The 23513-nt window shown below is 41.8% G+C and overlaps 1 protein-coding gene across 1 annotated transcript in view; it reads right to left on the bottom strand.

The window, feature by feature from the left end:
• The window catches only part of zanl (zonadhesin, like), a 167512-nt gene that overhangs the window by 113245 nt on the left and 30754 nt on the right, over window positions 1-23513 (bottom strand). The window contains exons 6-33 of the mRNA XM_062064427.1: window positions 19776-19928; window positions 19546-19710; window positions 19376-19476; window positions 19229-19307; window positions 11120-11221; window positions 7136-7329; window positions 6916-7057; window positions 6544-6830; window positions 6309-6457; window positions 6106-6234; window positions 5897-6035; window positions 5680-5821; window positions 5406-5602; window positions 5196-5334; window positions 4140-4220; window positions 3868-4061; window positions 3648-3789; window positions 3276-3562; window positions 3041-3189; window positions 2838-2966; window positions 2629-2767; window positions 2412-2553; window positions 2138-2334; window positions 1928-2066; window positions 869-949; window positions 597-790; window positions 377-518; window positions 5-291 (exon numbers count right to left, since the gene is read on the bottom strand). Coding sequence (XP_061920411.1) covers window positions 5-291; window positions 377-518; window positions 597-790; window positions 869-949; window positions 1928-2066; window positions 2138-2334; window positions 2412-2553; window positions 2629-2767; window positions 2838-2966; window positions 3041-3189; window positions 3276-3562; window positions 3648-3789; window positions 3868-4061; window positions 4140-4220; window positions 5196-5334; window positions 5406-5602; window positions 5680-5821; window positions 5897-6035; window positions 6106-6234; window positions 6309-6457; window positions 6544-6830; window positions 6916-7057; window positions 7136-7329; window positions 11120-11221; window positions 19229-19307; window positions 19376-19476; window positions 19546-19710; window positions 19776-19928 — 4421 coding nt within the window. The remainder of the gene's footprint in view (window positions 1-4; window positions 292-376; window positions 519-596; window positions 791-868; window positions 950-1927; window positions 2067-2137; window positions 2335-2411; window positions 2554-2628; window positions 2768-2837; window positions 2967-3040; window positions 3190-3275; window positions 3563-3647; window positions 3790-3867; window positions 4062-4139; window positions 4221-5195; window positions 5335-5405; window positions 5603-5679; window positions 5822-5896; window positions 6036-6105; window positions 6235-6308; window positions 6458-6543; window positions 6831-6915; window positions 7058-7135; window positions 7330-11119; window positions 11222-19228; window positions 19308-19375; window positions 19477-19545; window positions 19711-19775; window positions 19929-23513) is intronic.

Here is a 23513-nt window from a genome sequence, read left to right as displayed (position 1 = left end):
TTACATGCACGGTGCCTCCTTTGAAGATGGAGACATTATGCACAGTGCCCCACTGGAAGATTGAGGACGTCCCATTGGGATACAATACAAGCACATGGACCGCCTTAACGTATGAGATGGTGGGCCTGTTGTAGCGGTTTTCATTGTCAGTGTGGACCTCGAAAAGTGGCAAAGCTGATGATATGTTGCAGATCCCAGCCATCAAATAACTGCAGTTGCCCATGAAGTTGTACTTGCGTTTGTCGAAAGTTGTGTAGTGTGGATCGCCAGATGCTATGCATGACGATGTACCTGGGTGGAATAACACAAGACAAACACATTTAGGTTCCTGAGTTTGATTAGTATTAAAATAATTCCTGATTGCTTGACACGTTACCTTTAGGGTAGCATCCGGGAACACCATTAACCTCACGACACTCCTCAGTGGGATCACAGGAGTTATCCACACATTCCAAAGTGTAGTTCCCTGCACAGCGACACAGCTTTGAGCAGCCGTCACCAAATACAATCTGGCCAGGCTACAAAAAAACCCACAACAAAATCAACTTATTGAAGGTGACATTACGGTAGTTATGTTGAAATTGGAGCTATCCAACCTCGTAATAGTTATTTTGGTCATCCAGGCAACCGCATTTCTCCAGTGGAACGCAGTGTTTTCCCTTGAAGACAAAGCCTGGTTTGCAAAAGCAGCCAGTGATACAGGAACCACTACAGTTGCGGGAAGGTTCCATGCAAGTAGGGATACAAGCCGGACCACATTCAATGTAGTCTGCATTTGGAGGGCACTGGACTGTATGGCAAAGACAACAATAAACAGCTTTAAAACTAGTGAGTACATTAAAACAATTATTTACAAGCTATTCTGTACTTGGTTTTGGTGTTGTTGGTCTTGGAGTTGAAGGTTCAGGTGAAGTCACTCCAGGACTAGTTGGTTGAGGTGTAGTTGATCCTGGAATGCCATAAAGCCTTTTAGTGCATTACATGAGAATGTAAAACAAATACTGTGAGTATTTTAAGACAAGTAGTACTGGGGTAAAGTTAGCAAAACTGCTAACTCTTCATCAGAGAAAATACATTCAGCTAAATTACCTAAAGGTTCTTGACACACCTTGAGAACTTCAGGGACAATAGCTTGGACTGACAAACTCTGTTGTTAGAGGAACTTGAGGGTGAATCATGAAAGTATAATATGTTGTTTGAATGTTGGACATGGTCTAAAGGGGTACTCAAGGATCAAGGATCAATTAGCTCGAGGGTGCATGGAGTATTTGAGTAAAAAGCTCATGGGATTAGAGGGTGTAATGTACCAACCAAGGTTTGGGTTAAATAAACTTCTTTGGGTGTAGTAGTTGAAGAATGTCAGGGTTGAGGGAAGGGAAGAATACGATCTTGGATATAAGCAGCGGAAATAAGTTAGTTCTGCAGGATGTCCTGGCAAGATCATTCCAGGAGAGACTCAGTTTATGTGGCCTGGGTATCTTAAGATCCTACAGATGCTTACCTGGTAGAGTGTTTGGGGGTTCTGAGTTCTGTTAGAAGGCTTAGCTCTTAAAGTTTGTTCACAAGTCCATCAACGTTCTTACCCAGATTACACAATTATGAATACAAGAGCTCAGTTTTCTCTGGACATCCATCAAGTTTGCCTTTTGGTTGCTTCCTCTGGTAAGGTTCGAGAAATTGGAGGCCACCCTGGAAGAGTCCTCACAGGGTAGACTTGCAACAGGAACTATAGATCACGGTTGGTTTTGGGAACATCTCTGTGCTACCATGGTGAAACTTCAGGAAAAGGCAGGTGCAAAGGGAAGTTTGTGCTTCCGCGTATAAGATAACAGAATTCCCTATCTCGACTTGGATAAGCAGAAGACAATGTATGGATGGACCCCAGGAACAGTAGTCCATTAGTGGAGAGTCATGTCAAATATCTTACCTGTAGGAAAACAGCCCAACTCTCCTTCCTGTACTTGACACTCATGCTTTGGGGGACAGCCAGATGGGTTACAAAAAACAGAGGGGGCTTCACATCTACACTTCTGGGTACAGTTCTCAGTGTAGAACTCCTCTCCAGGCTAAAACAACACATACAATTGAGAAAAGTGTACAATTTATCTTATAACCTAGCATAGCATTGAGGTATTACCTGGTAATACTGGCCATTGGTGTGTTGGCAGCCACAGGAACTGTTGTTCACGCATTTTCCAGCACTTAGAATGTAGCCAGGATTACACACACAGGACTCAGTGCATGGTCCGCTGCAGCCAGGCGGTCTCCCAGAACACGTCTCTTGACAGGGATCTGCACAAGGCTTGTAATGGCTGTTGGGTGGGCAGCCCAAAGCTAAGCAGAAGAAAACAAGGGGTAAAGTAGAAAACCAACTATGCCGCCTCAATGTCCATTGTGGACTTTATACTCACGACAGAAGGTTTGGTTCCTCCAGGATCCGATCGGGACCCCACGATCCTGGCACTCAGTGGCATAGGCTTCAATGGCTTCGCACAGGATGGAAGGCGCTCCGTCCAGCTCACAAAGATCAAAGACACAGTCCTTGAAGTAACTCTGAAGACATTAAAAAAAATGCTTAAATTCAAATGACTTGCGTTTATGATTATGAAAGCTTGCGTAGTGACTCACATTGGGGTTGACTTTGGAGTGACACACAGCAAAAGGACCATTTTTGTCCAAAATAATGCCACAATATCCAGAGCTCTCATACAGCGTCTGCTCGTCTTCCCCACACCCAGGAATAGTGGTGTTGGGCTTAACGTTACACCTTGTTCAAAATTGAAATGTTAGACTTTATTTTCACCTTTCGTGTTCTTATCAAGTAACGTAATCCTTACTCTGGATCCATGTTCCAGCTGTGTCCAAACTCATTAGGATCGTTGGTTAATGACCCATTAGGGATGTGGAAGTCGTCCTTGGCGTCCCCGTTGTAATTTCCACACAGTCCACAGAGTAAGTTCTTATAGCTGTACAAACACAAATCCAGAATCCATCGTCCCGGAACTTCTAATGGAAAGGTAATTGTTCCGTTTGTACTCACTCTTTAATCACTTTGATGTCCATGAAATGGTTTCCATCGTAGCGCACCGTCACACCAAAATCCAAGGACACGGTGTAATGTTTCCCTGATTTGAATACAGAGACACCTGGAAACGGACTCAGTGGCAGGTTGACTTTTATGCCATTAACCTGGACGTAGAGAGCAAATTGTGTGATAAGCGACTAAATGGTTTTGAAAAGTTACCAAAAATACATTAGAGAATCAAGGTTTTTACATGCACGGTGCCTCCTTTGAAGATGGAGACATTATGCACAGTGCCCCACTGGAAGATTGAGGACGTTCCATTGGGATCCAATACAAACACATGGACCGCCTTAACGTATGAGATGGTGGGCCTGTTGTAGCGGTTTTCATTGTCAGTGTGGACCTCAAAAAGTGGCAAAGCTGACGATGTGTTGCAGATCCCAGCCATCAAATAACTGCAGTTGCCCATGAAGTTGTACTTGCGTTTGTCGAAAGTTGTGTAATGTGGATCGCCAGATGCTATGCAAGACGATGTACCTAGGTGGAATAACACAAGACAAACACATTTAGGTTCCTGAGTTTGATTAGTATTAAAATAATTCCTGATTGCTTGACACGTTACCTTTAGGGTAGCATCCGGGAACACCATTAACCTCACGACACTCCTCAGTGGGATCACAGGAGTTATCCACACATTCCAAAGTGTAGTTCCCTGCACAGCGACATAGCTTTGAGCAGCCGTCTCCAAATACAATCTGGCCAGGCTACAAAAAAACCCACAAAAAAATCAAGTTGTTGAAGGTGACATTACGGTAGTTATGTTCAAATTGGAGCTATCCAACCTCGTAATAGTTATTGTGGTCATCCAGGCAACCGCATTCCTCCAGTGGAACGCAGTGTTTTCCCTTGAAGACAAAGCCTGGTTTGCAAAAGCAGCCAGTGATACAGGAACCACTACAGTTGCTGGAAGGTTCCATGCAAGTAGGGACACAAGCCGGACCACAATCAATGTAGTCTGCATTTGGAGGGCATTGGACTGTATGACGAAGACAACAATAAACAGCTTTAAAACTAGTAAGTACATTAAAACAATTATTTACAAGCTATTATGTACTTGGTTTTGGTGTTGTTGGTCTTGGAGTTGAAGGTTCAGGTGAAGTCACTCCGGGACTAGTTGGTTGAGGTGTAGTTGATCCTGGAATGCAATAAAGCCTTTTAGTGCTTTAGACATGAGAATGGAAAACAAATAAGTATTTTAAGACAAGTAGTACTGAGGTAAAGTTAGCAAAACTGCTAACTCTTCATCAGAGAAAATACATTCAGCTAAATTACCTAAAGGTTCTTGACACACCTTGAGAACTTCAGGGACAATAACTTGGACTGACAAACTCTGTTGTTAGAGGAACTTGAGGGCGAATCATGAAAGTATAATATGTTGTTTGAATGTTGGACATGGTCTAAAGGGGTACTCAAGGATCAAGGATCAATTAGCTCGAGGGTGCATGGAGTATTTGAGTAAAAAGCTCCTGGGATTAGAGGGTGTAATGTACCAACCAAGGTTTGGGTTAAATAAACTTCTTTGGGTGTAGAAATTGAAGAATGTCAGGGTAGAGGGAAGGGAAGAATACAATCTTGGATACAAGCAGCGGAAATAAGTTAGTTCTGCAGGATGTCCTGGCAAGATCATTCCAGGAGAGACTCAGTTTATGTGGCCTGGGTATCTTAAGATCCTACAGATGCTTACCTGGTAGAGTGTTTGGGGGTTCTGAGTTCTGTTAGAAGGCTTATCTTTTAAAGTTTGTTCACAAATCCATCAACGTTCTTACCCAGATTACACAATTATGAATACAAGAGCTCAGTTTTCTCTGGACAGCCATCAAGTTTGCCTTTTGGTTGCTTCCTCTGGTAAGGTTCGAGAAATTGGAGGCCACCCTGGAAGAGTCCTCACAGGGTAGACTTGCAACAGGAACTATAGATCACGGTTGGTTTTGGGAACATCTCTGTGCTACCATGGTGAAACTTCAGGAAAAGGCAGGTGCAAAGGGAAGTTTGTGCTTCCGCGTATAAGATAACAGAATTCCCTATCTCAACTTGGATAAGCAGAAGACAATGTATGGATGGACCCCAGGAACAGTAGTCCATTAATGGAGAGTCATGTCAAATATCTTACCTGTAGGAAAACAGCCCAACTCTCCTTCCTGTACTTGACACTCATGCTTTGGGGGACAGCCAGATGGGTTACAAAGAACAGAGGGGGCTTCACATCTACACTTCTGGGTACAGTTCTCAGTGTAGAACTCCTCTCCAGGCTAAAACAACACATACAATTGAGAAAAGTGTACAATTTATCTTATAACCTAGCATAGCATTGAGGTATTACCTGGTAATACTGGCCGTTGGTGTGTTGGCAGCCACAGGCACTGTTGTTCACACATTTTCCAGCACTTAGAATGTAGCCAGGATTACACACACAGGACTCAGTGCATGGTCCGCTGCAGCCAGGCGGTCTCCCAGAACACGTCTCTTGACAGGGATCTGCACAAGGCTTGTAATGGCTGTTGGGTGGGCAGCTCAAAGCTAAGCAGAAGAAAACAAGGGGTAAAGTAGAAAACCAACTATGCCGCCTCAATGTCCATTGTGGACTTTATACTCACGACAGATGGTTTGGTTCCTCCAGGATCCGATCGGGACCCCACGATCCTGGCACTCAGTGGCATAGGCTTCAATGGCTTCGCACAGGATGGAAGGCGCTCCGTCCAGCTCACAAAGATCAAAGACACAGTCCTTGAAGTAACTCTGAAGACATTAAAAAAAATGCTTAAATTCAAATGACTTGCGTTTATGATTATGAAAGCTTGCGTAGTGACTCACATTGGGGTTGACTTTGGAGTGACACACAGCAAAAGGACCATTTTTGTCCAAAATAATGCCACAATATCCAGAGCTCTCATACAGCGTCTGCTCGTCTTCCCCACACCCAGGAATAGTGGTGTTGGGCTTAGCGTTACACCTTGTTCAAAAATGAAATGTTAGACTTTATTTTCACCTTTCGTGTTCTTATCAAGTAACGTAATCCTTACTCTGGATCCATGTTCCAGCTGTGTCCAAACTCATTAGGATCGTTGGTTAATGACCCATTAGGGATGTGGAAGTCGTCCTTGGCGTCCCCGTTGTAATTTCCACACAGTCCACAGAGTAAGTTCTTATAGCTGTACAAACACAAATCCAGAATCCATCGTCCCGGAACTTCTAATGGAAAGGTAATTGTTCCGTTTGTACTCACTCTTTAATCACTTTGATGTCCATGAAATGGTTTCCATCGTAGCGCACCGTCACACCAAAATCCAAGGACACGGTGTAATGTTTCCCTGATTTGAATACAGAGACACCTGGAAACGGACTCAGTGGCAGGTTGACTTTTATGCCATTAACCTGGACGTAGAGAGCAAATTGTGTGATAAGCGACTAAATGGTTTTGAAAAGTTACCAAAAATACATTAGAGAATCAAGGTTTTTACATGCACGGTGCCTCCTTTGAAGATGGAGACATTATGCACAGTGCCCCACTGGAAGATTGAGGACGTTCCATTGGGATCCAATACAAACACATGGACCGCCTTAACGTATGAGATGGTGGGCCTGTTGTAGCGGTTTTCATTGTCAGTGTGGACCTCAAAAAGTGGCAAAGCTGACGATGTGTTGCAGATCCCAGCCATCAAATAACTGCAGTTGCCCATGAAGTTGTACTTGCGTTTGTCGAAAGTTGTGTAATGTGGATCGCCAGATGCTATGCATGACGATGTACCTAGGTGGAATAACACAAGACAAACACATTTAGGTTCCTGAGTTTGATTAGTATTAAAATAACTCCTGATTGCTTGACACGTTACCTTTAGGGTAGCATCCGGGAACACCATTAACCTCACGACACTCCTCAGTGGGATCACAGGAGTTATCCACACATTCCAAAGTATAGTTCCCTGCACAGCGACACAGCTTTGAGCAGCCGTCTCCAAATACAATCTGGCCAGGCTACAAAAAAACCCACAACAAAGTCAACTTATTGAAGGTGACATTACGGTAGTTATGTTGAAATTGGAGGTATCCAACCTCGTAATAGTTATTGTGGTCATCCAGGCAACCGCATTTCTCCAGTGGAACGCAGTGTTTTCCCTTGAAGACAAAGCCTGGTTTGCAAAAGCAGCCAGTGATACAGGAACCACTACAGTTGCTGGAAGGTTCCATGCAAGTAGGGATACAAGCCGGTCCACATTCTATGTAGTCTGCATTTGGAGGGCACCGGACTACAAGGCAAAGTAAAACAAGTTGGTAGTAGTGATGGGCAAATCTCAATTGACACATTCAAAACCAGCTCGTTTTTTTCTGAACCTGAACCAACTGGTTATAATCTATATCAACACAGCCAAATACTAGAGTCTGTGAACATTGCTCCAAAGTCAGGATTTTTTGTTGATTTAAAGGCCTACTGAAACCCACAACTACAGACCACGCAGTCTGATAGTTTATATATCAATGAGGAAATCTTAACATTGCAACACATGCCAATACGGCCGGGTTAACTTATAAAGTGCAATTTTAAATTTCCAGCGAAACTTCCGGTTGAAAACGTCTATGTATGATGACGTTTGCGCGTGACGTTGATGGTTGAAACGCAAGTATTCGGACACATTGTATCCCAATACAAACAGCTCTGTTTTCATTGCAATATTCCACAGTATTATGGACATCTGTGTTGGTGAATATTTTGCAAGTTGTTTAATGAACAATGGAGACTGCAAAGAAGAAAGATGTAGGTGGGATCGGTGTATTAGCGGCTGGCAGCAGCAACACAACCAGGAGGACTTTGACTTGGATAGCAGACGCGCTATCCGACGCTAGCCGCCGACCGCATCGATGATCGGGTGAAGTCCTTCGTCGCGCCGTCGATCGCTGGAACGCAGGTGAGCATGGGTGTTGATGAGCAGATGAGGGCTGGCGTAGGTGGAGCGCTAATGTTTTTATCATAGCTCTGACGAGGTCCCGTAGCTAAGTTAGCTTCAATGGCGTCGTTAGCAACAGCATTGCTAGGCTTCGACAGGCGGCACAGCATTAACCGTGTAGTTACAGGTCCAGTGTTTGGTTCGGTGTCTCCTGATAGTAGTATTGTTGATCTGCTGTCTATCCTTACAGTCAGGGGCTTATTTATTTTGTTTCTATCTGCATTTAAGCACGATGCTATCACGTTACCTCCGTAGCTAAAGTGCTTCACCGATTTATTGTCGTGGAGATAAAAGTCACTGTGACTGTCCATTTCGCGTTCTCGACTCTCATTTTCAAGAGTATATAGTATCCGAGGTGGTTTAAAATACAAATCTGTCATTCCACAATAGAAAAAGGAGAAAGTGTGGATTACAATGAGCCCTTTTACCTAAGTTACGGTCAGAGCGAAAAAAGATACGTCCTGCACTGCACTCTAGTCCTTCACTCTCACGTTCCTCATCCACGAATCTTTCATCCTCGCTCAAATTAATGAGGTAATCGTCGCTTTCTCGGTCCAAATCGCTTTCGCTGCTGGTGTAAACAATGGGGAAATGTGAGGAGCCCTTCAACCTGCGACGTCACGCTACTTCCGGTACAGGCAAGGCTTTTTTTACCAGCGACCAAAAGTTGTGAACTTTATCGTTGATGTTCTCTACTAAATCCTTTCAGCAAAAATATGGCAATATCGCGAAATGATCAAGCATGACACATAGAATGGATTTGTTATCCCCGTTTGAATTTTCAAAAATTCATTTCAGTAGGCCTTTAATGTGCATACAAAAGTAAACATTGACAGGTGCATCCATTCAATCATCCATCCATTTTCTACCACTTGTCCCTTTAGGGCAGCGTTTCTCAAAGTGTGGGGCGCGCCCCACTGGTGGGGAATAGAGACATGACAGGTGGGGCGCGAGGAACGGGAGGAAATTTCACTTTGATTTTTTTTATTTTTTTATTATTATATTCTTTGATTTTTTTTTTTACTATGCTTTCATTTTCAATACACACTGGAAATCACTTTGTGATTCTGTCTGTGAAATCCGCTATATAGATAAATGTAAATTACTTATTTTTCCTGTATGCTTTACATTTTTAGGTAGGAGCGAAAGTTTGACAGACAGCAACAAAAACTAATGGGGGCGGGGGTAAGCGGAAGCTTTGTGAATGGCGAGTCACTGTGCGAGGATTTGCTCTTTTGCAAATACATAAAAAATAGAGCCACTGCTGATGAGCTGTTCAAGATAATGGACAGTTTCCTCAAAGAACACGACCTTAAATGGGAAAACTGTGTGGGCTTTTGCTCTGATGTCGCGCATGGCAAAGTCAAGAAACGGGCTGCAGGCTCTAATAAAGAGGGTTGCGCCAAATGCGCATTGGACACAATGTGTCATTCACCGGGAAACACTCGCGTCAAGGCAGCTCAGCCCCGAATTCAATGAGGTTTTAACAGTGGCAGTGTCAAGCCTGCAACCCCGATTTGAAAAGCTGTGCAGTGCAAAACAGGCTCATTGCAGCCACTAATGCTGGAGTACTGTAAAACTCATGTTCACTTGCCCTGTCCTCCTTTTTTTGGCAAAGATTGCAAAGTGGCACTTTTATTTTCATTTATTATTGAACTTGATGCAAGTTATTTTATTTATTATTGAACTTGATGCAAGTTATAACACTTTTATTTGATTTATTATTGAACTTGATGCAAGTTATAACACTTTTTTTAATTTATTATTGAACTTGATGCAAGTTATAACACTTTTGTTTTATTTATTATTGAACTTGATGCAAGTTATAACACTTTTATTTGATTTATTATTGAACTTGATGCAAGTTATAACACTTTTTTTGATTTATTATTGAACTTGATGGAAGTTATAACACTTTTGTTTTATTTATTATTGAACTTGATGCAAGTTATAACACTTTTGTTTTATTTATTATTGAACTTGATGCAAGTTATTTGATTTATTATTGAACTTGATGCAAGTTATAACACTTTTATTTGATTTATTATTGAACTTGATGCAAGTTATAACACTTTTTTTGATTTATTATTGAACTTGATGCAAGTTATAACACTTTTTTTGATTTATTATTGAACTTGATGCAAGTTATAACACTTTTGTTTTATTTATTATTGAATTGATGCAAGTTATTTTATTTGATATTGAACTTGATGCAAGTTATACCATTAGCTGCACAGTTATTTTATTTATTATTGAACTTGATTTTATTTTATGTTATTGAGTTTGAATGTATAAAACTTGGTGTTACTTGATGTTCGATAAATTTGAAAATGTTAAGCTTGGCATTAGCGTTCTGTTGGGGCGATGGGGGCAGGTGGGGCTTGAAAACTCCCCCTTGTCCAAAGTGGGGGGTGACAAAAAAAGTTTGAGAACCACTGCTTTAGGGGTTGCAGGGGGTGCTGGAGCCTATCTCAGCTGCATTCAGGCAGTAGGCGGGGCACACCCTGGAAAGGCAGCAATATATGATAAAACAAGACGGCAGCTAAAGAAGGACATCCCTATTCAGCCCCAAAAAAACCCGCCAGGTGAACAGCTGATTTTATGACTTCCGGTGCTGACGTAAGACAACCTGTGTCCCATATGTGACCGTAGGATGACCAAATACACTACGGTACTAAGACTATAAGTGGCCATTAACAGTTAGCTTCTACAGCTGGGTTGCCCAAAGTGCGGCACAGGGGCCAACCGTGGTCCGTGACTCGTTTGTCATCGGCCTTAAGCACATTACAAAAAACAAAAAATGGTGGTTAAATTGATCAAAATTTTAAAAAAAAAAGTACTAAAAGCTTACCTTTTTTATAGTTGCATAGTCTGTATATATTATTATTGTTGTGTGTGTGTGCTCGCAAGTCAGAGTGACAGCTTATTGTGTTCAATAAAGCGATAGACACTATTTTTATTAAGTCGTTTAAACAAGTTTAATGACGTCTTCATTAAACTTCATACTACGTCATTGTAGTAATCAAAGGATTCGAGTGTTTACCCAATTACTAGTTAGTAGTTGAAAAAAATATATTTTTGTATAATCTCGTACTTGGTTTTGGTGTTGTCGGTCCTGGAGTTGTTGGTGTCACTGTAGTCACTCCGGGAGTTGGTGTTGGAGTAGACGCCGGTGGTAGTGGTGTCGTTAGTAGACCTCAAAAGAGAGATTCATAGTTTGTCAGTGAGGATTGGCAAATTGAGATGGCAGGCAATAACACTAAACCTAAATCTTAACCCTTGGAGGAGGCACTGGTGGTAGAGTAGTCATCAGCCAACCTTATATAAAAGATGTATAAGGATTGGTTGCTTGGGATACAATTTGCTAATTCTTATTGCTAACGCTGACACCTTTTTCACGGAAAATTGTGAGATTGAGAGCACCTTGAATATTGTTGCACATGTGGCAATAACAATAAACATCTCTTCTATTCCGGAGGGTGATGGCATAGACTCCGAGGCATACTTGCCAACCCTCCCGATTTTTCCGGGAGACTCCCGAATTTCAGTGCCCCTCCCGAAAATCTCCCGGGGCAACCATTCTCCCGAAAATCTCCCGGGGCAACCCTTCTCCCGAATTTTTCCCGATTTTCACCCAGACAACAATATTGAGGGCGTGCCGTGATGGCAGTGCCTTTAGCGTCCTCTACATCCTGTCGTCGTGTCCGCTTTTTCTCCATACAAACAGCGTGCCGGCCCAGTCACATGTTGTATGCGGCTTCTACACACACACGTAAGTGACTGCAAGACATACTTGGTCAACAGCCATACAGGTCACACTGAGGGTGGCCCTATAAACAACTTCAACACTGTTACAAATATGCGCCACACTGTGAACCCACACCAAACAAGAATGACAAACACATTTCGGGAGAACATCCGCACCGCAACACAACATAAACACAACAGAACAAATACCCAGAATCAATTGCAGCCCTAACTCTTCCGAGCTACAATATACACCCCTGCTACCACCAAACCACGCCCCCCCACACCTCAACCAAGCCCCCCCCAAACCCCCCCACCCCACCCACCCACCCACACCCCCTATCGCCCGAATTCGGAGGTCTCAAGTTTGGCAAGTATGCTCCGAGGGTAGCACCTTGATGAGCAGACCTCAAATGAAATATGTATAGTTTGTCATGTGAAGATAGGTAGCTTGAGATGCCAAGTTAACAGTTCACAACTGTAAACTGGACCCCTAACCAATGGAGTAGACAGTGTTGGCAGTGGCATCCATATTGGACCTTAAAATGAAAGCTTTATAGCAGAAATCACTAACTGGGGGACCGCGGTCCGAGTCCGGACCCAGACGCCGTCCCATACCGACTTGGACCTACAGTCAATTCATTATCATTTCTATTTTGACCGGTGCAGTTTTTCTAGACTTTACGATACTGGTTCATTGCTCATGCTCAGCCAATCAAATCTGTGCATTCCAGGCGGTAAACATGGCAACTCTGAATGCAGAGACAGGCGAGAGAGAAGCGAAGCGAGTGAGACAGAAGAACATCAAGTGATATCAAGGGAAATAATAAGGAAACAAGTAAGACTTATACACAGAGGGAGGACAGAGACAAGTTAGTGTTAGAAGGGAAAAAAGAGTGATATGTCCCCGATTGTTACTTCTGCCCTCCCTCGCCCTGATCACCGTCCGCGGTGGACGAGTGGAGAGCAAGGACGGCGACGAAACACAACCGAATAATAAATACAAACATGACGCTCTGTAAGAAATGGACAGCAACAACAGTGCGTTCAAACCAGAATGTATAAACTAATTTAGGGTCATTCTTTTTTCTGGAAGCACAACATTAATTTGTCTAATATTCAAAGACGATGGCGCTAACAAAAAACAATGGCATTTCACATTGCCATTAGTTTTTGTATTATTATTTAGATTTTTTATTTTTTTTCCCCCAACACCTTTCTTTCTTCCTCGCAGTAATGGACTTTGTGTAAATGTAACTATGTGATGTTTCCTTAATGTAACTTGTGTAATGTAACATTACTTAAACACATACATCATAACCTTAACTATTATGACACTGTTCTACAAACCCCCAAACCAGTGAAGTTGGCACATTGTGTAAATCGTAAATAAAAACAGAAAACAATGATTTGCAAATACTTTTCAACCTATTATCAATTGAATAGACTGCAAAGACAAGATACTTAACGTTCGAACTGGAAAACTTTGTTATTTTTTGCAAACGTTAGCTCATTTGGAATTTGATGCCTGCAACATGTTTCAAAAAAGCTGGCACAGGTGGCAAAAAAGACTGATAAAGTTGAGGAATGCTCATCAAACACTTATTTGGAACATCCCACAGGTGAACAGGCTAATTGAGAACAGGTGGGTGCCATGATTGGGTATAAAAGCAGCTTCCATGAAATGCTCAGTCATTCACAAACAAGCATGGGGCAAGGGTCACCACTTTGTGAACAAATGCGTGAGAAAATTGTCGAACAGTTTAAGAACATTTCTCAATGAGCTATTGCAAGGAATTTAGGGATTTCACCATCTACGGTCCGTAATATCATCAAAAGGTTCAGAAAATCTTAAAAAATCACTGCACATAAGCGATGATATTACGGACATTCGATCCCTCAGGCGGTACTGCATCAAAAAGCGACATCAGTGTGCTGAGGATATCGCCACATGGGCTCAGAACTGAGCCAGTAGGCAAAGCTCTCGGTCTACTGAGCTATCTACATTCCTACTCTCACCTATGGTCATGAAGTGTGGGTCATGACCGAAAGAATACGATCGCGGATACAAGCGCCCGAAATGAGTTTCCTCAGAAGGGTGGCTGGCATCTCCCTTAGAGATAGGGTGAGAAATCCAAGAGAGACACGGAGTAGAGCCGCTGCTCCTTCGCTTGGAAAGGAGCCAGCTTAGGTGGTTCGGGCATCTCGTGCGGATGCCTTACGAGCGTCTCCCTAGGGAGGTCCTCGTTGCACGTCCCACTGGGAGGAGACCCCGTGGCAGGCCAAGGACCAGATGGGGGGGATTACATCTCCTCTCTGGCCTGGGAACGCTTCGGGATTCCCCAGGAAGAAGTTGCTAATGTTGCTCTGGAGAGGGAAGTCTGGGGGTCTCTGCTGGAGCTGTTGTCCCCGCCACCCGATTCCGGATAAGCGGTTGAAGATGGATGGAAGGGCTCAGGAACATTTCAGAAAACCACTGTCAGTAACTGCAGTTTGTCGCTACATCTGTAAGTGCAAGTTAAAATTCTACTATGCAAAGCAAAAGTCATTTATCAACAACACCCAGAAACGCCGCCGGCTTCGCTGGGCCCGAGCTCATCTAAGATGGACTGATGCAAAGTGGAGAAGTGTTCTGTGGTCTGACGAGTCCACATTTCAAATTGTTTTTGGAAACTGTGGACGTCGTGTCCTCCGGAACAAAGAGGAAAAAAAACATCCGGATTGTTATAGGCGCAAAGTTCAAAAGCCAGCATCTGTGTTGGTATGGGGGTGTATTAGTGCCCAAGGCATGGGTAACTTACACATCTGTGAAGGCACCATTATTGCTGAAGGTGCATACAGGTTTTGAAGCAACATATGTTGCCATCCAAGCAATGTTATCATGGGCGCCCCTGCTTATTTCAGCAAGACAATGCCAAGCCACGTGTTACAACAGCGTGGCATCATAGTAAAAGAGTGCGGGTACTAGACTGGCATGCCTGTAGTCCAGACTTGTCTCCCATTGAAAATGAGTGGTGCATTATGAAGCGTAAAATACCACAACAGAGACCCCGGACTGTTGAACAACTTAAGCTGTACATCAAGCAAGAATGGGAAAGAATTCCACCTGAAAAGCATCAAAATTGGTCTCCTCAGTTCCCAAAAGTTTACTGAGTGTTGTTAAAAGGAAAGGCCATGTAAAACAGTGGTAAAAATACCCCAGTGCCAACTTTTTTGCAATGTGTTGTTGCCAACAAATTCTAAGTTAATGAATATTTGCAAAAAAAAAATAGTGTCTCAATTCGAACATTAAATATCTTGTCTTTGCAGTTTATTCAATTGAATATAAGTTGAAAAGGATTTGCAAATCATTGTATTCTGTTTTTATTTACGAATTACACAATGTGCCAACTTCACTGGTTTTGGGTTTTGTATATCAGTAGGTTTTTCCTTGGGTCTTTTTGCTATTTTTCCACAGATCTGTTTACTTCAACAGTAAAATAAAATTCTTTAGTTCTGGTGTATCACCCCAAGATTTAAAGTGGCCCCAACTGGCCACCCCTATGAAATAATTCTGCAGGCGCGCTGCGGTAATCTACCTCCACATTGTTTTGCATTGTTGTGGAACATAAAAAACACAGCTATAACCTGCACCATTTTTTCTGGAAAATATGGAAGCACAATCTAGACAACAGAATCAACATTTTTATTATTCGGATTTAATTTTCTATTCTGTTAAAAGATTTGGTTCTTTATCAATTCTCTAATCGATTCTCATATGGAAAAAAGAATAACAAACACATTAACACGATCATTGCTGGCTATACGGGAACGCAGATTGCCCGTCCCATTAAAAGGGGTGGGGGTGTTGCACTATTATACAACAAAAACTTTAGCCTTACCTCGGACCTAAATAATAAATATAACTCGTTTGAGGTGCTTACTGTGAGGTTTGTCACACCGCTGCCTCTGCACCTGGCTGTCATCTACCGCCCCCCAGGGCCCTATTCGGACTTTATCAATGAATTTTCAGAGTTCGTTGCTGATCTAGTGTCGCACGCCGACAATATAATCATAATGGGAGACTTTAACATCCATATGAATACCCCATCGGACCCTCCATGCGTGGCGCTCCAGACTATAATTGATAGCTGTGGTCTTACACAAATAATAAATGAACCCACGCATCGCAACGGTAATACGATAGATCTAGTGCTTGTCAGGGGTGTCACCACCTCTAAAGTTACGATACTCCCGTACACTAAAGTAATGTCCGATCATTACCTTATAAAATTCGAAGTTCTGACTCATTGTCAACAAACTAATAATAATAATAATAACTACTATAGCAGCCGCAACATTAATGCTGCCACAACGACGACTCTTACTGACCTACTGCCTTCGGTAATGGCACCATTCCCAAATTATGTGGGCTCTATTGATAACCTCACTAACAGCCCTGCGCGACACCATTGATAGTGTAGCACCGCTAAAGCTAAAAAGGGCCCCTAAAAGGCATACCCCATGGTTTACAGAAGAAACTAAAGCCCAGAAATGATCATGTAGAAAGCTGGAACGCAAATGGCGTGCGACTAAACTTGAGGTTTTCCATCAAGCATGGAGTGATAGTTTAATAACTTATAAACGCATGCTTACCTCAGCTAAAGCTAAATATTACTCAAATCTCATCCACCTCACCAAAAATGATCCTAAATTTTTGTTTAGTACAGTAGCATCGCTAACCCAACTAGGGACTCCTCCCAGTAGCCCCACCCACTCAGCAGATGACTTTATGAATTTCTTTAATAAGAAAATTGAAGTAATTAGAAAAGAGATTAAAGACAATGCATCTCAGCTACAACTGGGTTCTATTAACACAGATACGACTGTATATACGACGGACATTGCCCTCCAAAATAGTTTCTCCCTCTTTGATGAAATAACATTGGAGGAATTGTTAAAATGTGTAAATGGGACAAAACAAACAACATGTTTACTTGACCCAATTCCTGGGAAACTTATCAAGGAGCTTTTTGTCTTATTAGGTCCATCAGTGTTAAATATTATAAACGTATCACTTTCCTCTGGCACTGTTCCTCTAGCATTCAAAAAAGCGGTTATTCATCCTCTACTCAAAAGACCTAACCTCGATCCTGACCTCATGGTGAACTACCGGCCGGTGTCCCACCTTCCGTTTATCTAGAAAATTCTCGAAAAAATTGTCGCACAGCAGCTAAATGAACACTTAGCGTCTAACAATCTCTGTGAACCTTTTCAATCCGGTTTCAGGGCAAATCACTCTACGGAGACAGCCCTCGCAAAAATGACTAATGATCTATTGCTAACGATAGATTCTGATGCGTCATCTATGTTGCTGTTTCTTGATCTTAGCACCGCTTTCGATACTGTTGATCATAATATTTTATTAGAGCGTATCAAAACACGTATTGGGATGTCAGACTTAGCCTTATCTTGGTTTAACTCTTATCTTACTGACAGGATGCAGTGTGTCTCCCATAACAATGTGACCTCGGACTATGTTAAGGTAACGTGCGGAGTTCCCCAGGGTTCGGTTCTTGGCCCTGCACTCTTTAGTATTTACATGCTGCCGCTAGGTGACATCATACGCAATTACGGTGTTAGCTTTCACTGTTATGCGGATGACACCCAACTCTACATGCCCCTAAAGTTGACCAACACGCCGGATTGTAGTCAGCTGGAGGCGTCTCTTAATGAAATTAAACAATGGATGTCCGCTAACTTTTTGCAACTCAACGCTAAGAAAACGGAAATGCTGATTATCGGTCCTGCTCAACACCGACATCTATTTAATAATACCACCTTAACATTTGACAACCAAACAATTAAACAAGGCGACTCGGTAAAGAATCTAGGTATTATCTTCGACCCAACTCTCTCGTTTGAGTCACACATTAAGAGTGTTACTAAAACGGCCTTCTTTCATCTCCATAATATCGCTAAAATTCGTTCCATTTTGTCCACAAGCGATGCTGAGATCATTATCCATGCGTTCGTTACATCTCGTCTCGATTACTGTAACGTTTTATTTTCGGGCCTCCCTATGTCTAGCATTAAAAGATTACAGATGGTACAAAATGCGGCTGCTAGACTTTTGACAAAAACAAGAAAGTTTGATCATATTACGCCTATACTGGCTCACTTGCACTGGCTTCCTGTGCACCTAACATGCGACTTTAAGGTTTTACTACTTACGTATAAAATACTACACGGTCAAACTCCTGCCTATCTTGCCGATTGTATTGTACCATATGTCCCGGCAAGAAATCTGCGTTCAAAGAACTCCGGCTTATTAGTGATTCCCAGAGCCCAAAAAAAGTCTGCGGGCTATAGAGCGTTTTCTATTCGGGCTCCAATATTATGGAATGCCCTCCCGGTAAAAGTTAGAGATGCTACCTCAGTAGAAGCATTTAAGTCTCATCTTAAAACTCATTTGTATACTCTAGCCTTTAAATAGACTCCCTTTTTAGACCAGTTGATCTGCCGTTTCTTTTCTTTTCTTTTCTTTTCTACTCTGCTCCGGGGTGGACCGCTAGCCTGTTCATCGGATGGGGACATCTCTACGCTGCTGACCCGTCTCCGCTCGGGATGGTTCCTGCTGGCCCCACCATGGACTGGACTTTCGCTGATGTGTTGGACTTTCACAATATTATGTCAGACCCACTCGACATCCATTGCTTTCGGTCTCCCCTAGAGGGGGGGGGGGGGGTTACCCACATATGCGGTCCTCTCCAAGGTTTCTCATAGTCATTCACATTGACGTCCCACTGGGGTGAGTTTTCCTTGCCCGTATGTGGGCTCTGTACCGAGGATGTCGTTGTGGCTTGTACAGCCCTTTGAGACACTTGTGATTTAGGGCTATATAAATAAACATTGATTGATTGATTGATTGCAAGTGTATCCAACTTTCATCACCATTAGGGCTACTTTGACACAAATTAAGGCAAGGTGAGCTATTTGGAATATACTGTATTTATTGCTGCATTGCATATGACGTCAGATCCGTTTTTCTACTTTGCAGATTAACTGACACGATGGTCAAGGGTGTTAGTCTAGGTTTGAAGTTGCCTGGAGTGCCTGTAGGTCATGTGATTGCAACACAGCAATATGACTGCCAACATTTTAATTGTACTTTATTTAATCAAACTGTCTCTATGCTGTTCGTGGTAATTTGTCATTGAATAAAAGCATAATGTCTGAATTTTTAAATTATAAAAATACAAAAAGTTTTAGGAGATATTCTTTGACCCTTTAGAGAGCTACTTAAAATCAGGTGTCGCAAGGTACTTGTTGTTGGAGACGCCTGTGCAGCTGGCACTGGTGATAGCAGCGCCATTAACAGACATTAAAATAACAATTTATAGTTTCTCATATGAGGCCAAGTCGCTTGAGACACCAAGTGCTAACAATGCCCTCTCCAAACTTGCTAGTTTCTTACCTTGACAAGCCATGACACACACAGCATCTACAGCGATATCAGTCAGGAGGGTCTCTCCGAAGGTTCCTACAATAACAAACTGGCAAAAACGAAAAAAGTAATATGTTAACGCTTCATGCAAACACGTACATAGCGGGCATAGCTTACCTGGATGGCACTGGTTCCTAGGTAGCGCACTTCTGCGAGCTTCCAGGCTTGACCCTTGTTGCCCCTGACGGTAAAGATAGCGGGTCCGAGGGTTCCACCCGCTATGAAAAACAAAAAAATGTGTAAAATGCGTTTTTTCTTAAACAACGATAAAAATGTATCCCGCTAACCATTAATGGTGTGTACACTAAGCTCCATATTAGCGCTGGTTCCATACAGGTAGTAATAAAACGTGAGGTCCAGGCATCCGGAAGATGGAGTGATGACAGGACTTCTAATTTGACCCTGATCGCCAGGGTTACCATCCGCAGAATTCATCAGCATGTAGGCTCCCACTAATAGTAAAATATTAAAATAATCTATCACCAGTCATCAATCAATAGTGTGATTAGTGACTTACGTCCAGGTTTGGAGAAGTCATCATCAGGTCCGGTGCCCTGGGTATCTGTCGGGCCGATCCACGGCTCAAAACCGAATACGTCAGGGTTGTCTGTGTGAGTGGACCAGCCACAAAGGTTGCCCAAGATGTCAAAGTCACAGCTGGCAATGCAAGCTGTGGATCCAAGATTGCCATTACCCAACAATTTCTGCTTTTAGACAATATGTAAAGTTCAAATTTGAATGACAATAAAAAGGAAGTCTAAGTCTAATATGTCACTTTGTTGTCTCTGATTTTCATGTTAATCCTAACTTTCATCATTCACCCCAACTTGTAAATCCAAACCCTAAATCCAACCCTCAACCGAACCTTAATCCTATTGCTGGCCTAACCCATGACACCCTAGACCAGGTGTCCCCAAACCTTTTGACTCGGGGGCCACATTTTGTTAAAAGTTTGGCTATGTATATGTATATATATATATATACACTCACACACACGTATATATATTATAGATATACAGTCGTGGTCAAAAGTTTACATACACTTGTAAAGAACATAATGTCATGGCTGTCTTGACTTTCCAATAATTTCTACAATTCTTATTTTTTTGTGATAGAGTGATTGGAGCACATACTTGTTTGTCACAAAAATTATTCATGAAGTTTGGTTCTTTTATGAATGTATTATGGGTCTACTGAAAATGTGACCAAATCTGCTGTGTCAAAAGTATACATACAGTCAGAGGTGGGTAGAGTAGCCAGAAATTGTACTCAAGTAAGAGTACTGTTACTTTAGAGATTTATTACTCAAGTAAAAGTAAGGAGTAGTCACCCAAATATTTACTTGAGTAAAAGTAAAAAGTATGTTGTGAAAAAACTACTCAAGTACTGAGTAACTGATGAGTAACATACACACACATATCATATATATATATATATATATACACTACCGTTCAAAAGTTTGGGGTCACATTGAAATGTCCTTATTTTTGAAGGAAAAGCACTGTACTTTTCAATGAAGATAACTTTAAACTAGTCTTAACTTTAAAGAAATACACTCTATACATTGCTAATGTGGTAAATGACTATTCTAGCTGCAAATGTCTGGTTTTTGGTGCAATATCTACATAGGTGTATAGAGGCCCATTTCCAGCAACTATCACTCCAGTGTTCTAATGGTACAATATGTTTGCTCATTGGCTCAGAAGGCTAATTGATGATTAGAAAACCCTTGTGCAATCATGTTCACACATCTGAAAACAGTTTAGCTCGTTACAGAAGCTACAAAACTGACCCTCCTTTGAGCAGATTGAGTTTTTGGAGCATCACATTTGTGGGGTCAATTAAACGCTCAAAATGGCCAGAAAAAGAAAACTTTCATCTGAAACTCGACAGTCTGTTCTTGTTCTTAGAAATGAAGGCTATTCCACAAAATTGTTTGGTTGACCCCAAACTTTTGAACGGTAGTGTATATATATATATATATATATATATATATATATATATATATATATATATATATATATATATATATATATATATATATATACAGTATATATATATATATATATATATATATATATATATATATATATATATATATATATACTGTATATATATATATCCATACATTGATATATACAGTATATAATTTATATTTATTTATTTAGCCGTTTTTGTTTACATGTTAAAGGTGTTTTAATGAATATACATGCATGTTTAACATATAGATTCCTTTCTTTCATGAAGACAAGAATATAAGTTGGTGTATTACCTGATTCTGATGACTTGCATTGATTGGAATCAGACAGCAGTGCTGATAACGTCCACGTTTTCAAATGGAGGAGAAAAAAAGTTCCTCCTTCTGTCTAATACCACATGAAAGTGGTTGGTTTTTGGCATCTTATTTCTCCAGCTTCCATATTCGTTTTTATACACTTTACAAGAAATACATTGGCGGCAAACTCCGTAGCTTGCTAGCTTGTTTGCGCTGGTTTTCGGAGACTCTTATTTTATAAGCGCAGGCGCGATGGAGCGGCACTTTTATTGTGAAGACAGGAACTGTGCGGTCAGTCTTTAGGCTTTTGACGGGATGTACGGTTGAAATAAAAAAGTGTCTTTTTTCCTTCACACTTTTGATTGATTGATTGAAACTTTTATTAGTAGATTGCACAGTACAGTACATATTCCGTACAATTGACCACTAAATGGTAACACCCCAATACATTTTTCAACTTGTTTAAGTCAGGTCATGTGACTGCCTGGCTCTGTTTGATTGGTCCAACGTCACCAGTGACTGTATCTGATTGGTGGAACGGAGTGAAACGTCACCAGTGACTGTATTTGGTGAGACGCAGGCACTTTGAAGGTCTGTCTGACAGACCAAAACAAACAAAGCGCGCATTAACAGATCGATAAAAATTAGTAGCGAGTAGCGTACTGAATGTAGATAAAAGTAGCGGAGTAAAAGTAGCGGTTCTTCTCTATAAATATACTCAAGTAAAAGTAAAAGTATGTTGCAAAACTACTCTTATAAGTACAATTTATCCCAAAAGTTACTCAAGTAGATGTAACGGAGTAAATGTAGCGCGTTACTACCCACCTCTGCATACAGTAATGTTAATATTTGCTTACATGTCCCTTGGCAAGTTGCACTGCAATAAGGCGCTTTTGGTAGCCATCCACAAGCTTCTGGCAAGTTTCTTGTTGAATGTTTCACTCCTCTTGACAAAATCGGTGCAGTTCAGCTAAATTTGTTGGTTTTCTGACATGGACTTGTTTCTTCAGCATTGTCCACATGTTTAAGTCAGGTCTTTGGGAAAGTCATTCTAAAACCTTCATTCTAGCCTGATTTAGCTATTCCTTTACCACTTTTGACATGTGTTTGGGGTCATTGTCCTGTTGAAACACACAACTGCGCCCAAAACCCAACCTCCGGGCTGATGATTTTAGGTTGTCCTGAAGAATTTGGAGGTAATCCTCCTTTTTCATTGTCCCATTTACTCTCTGTAAAGCACCAGCTCCATTGGCAGCAAAACAGCCCCAGAGCATAATACTACCACCACCATGCTTGACGGTAGTCTTGGTGTTCCTGGGATTAAAGGCCTCACCTTTTCTCCTCCAAACATATTGCTGGGTATTGTGGCCAAACAGCTCCATTTTTGTTTCATCTGACAACAGAACTTTCCTCCAAAAGGTCTTATCTTTGTCCATGTGATGTCAGATGAAACAAAAATTGAGCCGTTTGGCCACAATCCACCAAGCAATATGTTTGGAGGAGAAATCCGAGGAACACCAAGCCTATCGTCAAGCATGGTGGTGGGAGAATTTGGAGGTAACCCTCCTAATTCATTGTCCCATTTACTCTCTGTAAAGCACCAGTTCCATTAGCAGCAAAACAGGCCCAGAGCATAATACTACCACCACCATGCTTGACGGTAGGAATGGTGTTGCTGAGATTAAAGGCCTCGCCTTTTCTCCTCCAAACATATTGCTGGGTATTGTGGCCAAACAGCTCAATTTTTGTTTCATCTGACAACAGAACTTTCCTCCAAAAGGTCTTATCTTTGTCCATGTGATGTCAGATGAAACAAAAATTGAGCCGTTTGGCCACAATCCACCAAGCAATATGTTTGGAGGAGAAAAGGTGAGGCCTTTAATCCGAGGAACACCAGGCCTACCGTCAAGCATGGTGGTGGTAGAATTTGGAGGTAATCCTCCTATTTCATTGTCCCGTTTACTCTCTGTAAAGCACCAG

Source organism: Entelurus aequoreus, linkage group LG12 (genome assembly GCF_033978785.1).
Source record: "Entelurus aequoreus isolate RoL-2023_Sb linkage group LG12, RoL_Eaeq_v1.1, whole genome shotgun sequence".
NCBI lineage: Eukaryota > Metazoa > Chordata > Actinopteri > Syngnathiformes > Syngnathidae > Entelurus > Entelurus aequoreus.
This window is presented reverse-complemented; position numbering and strand designations above follow the sequence as displayed.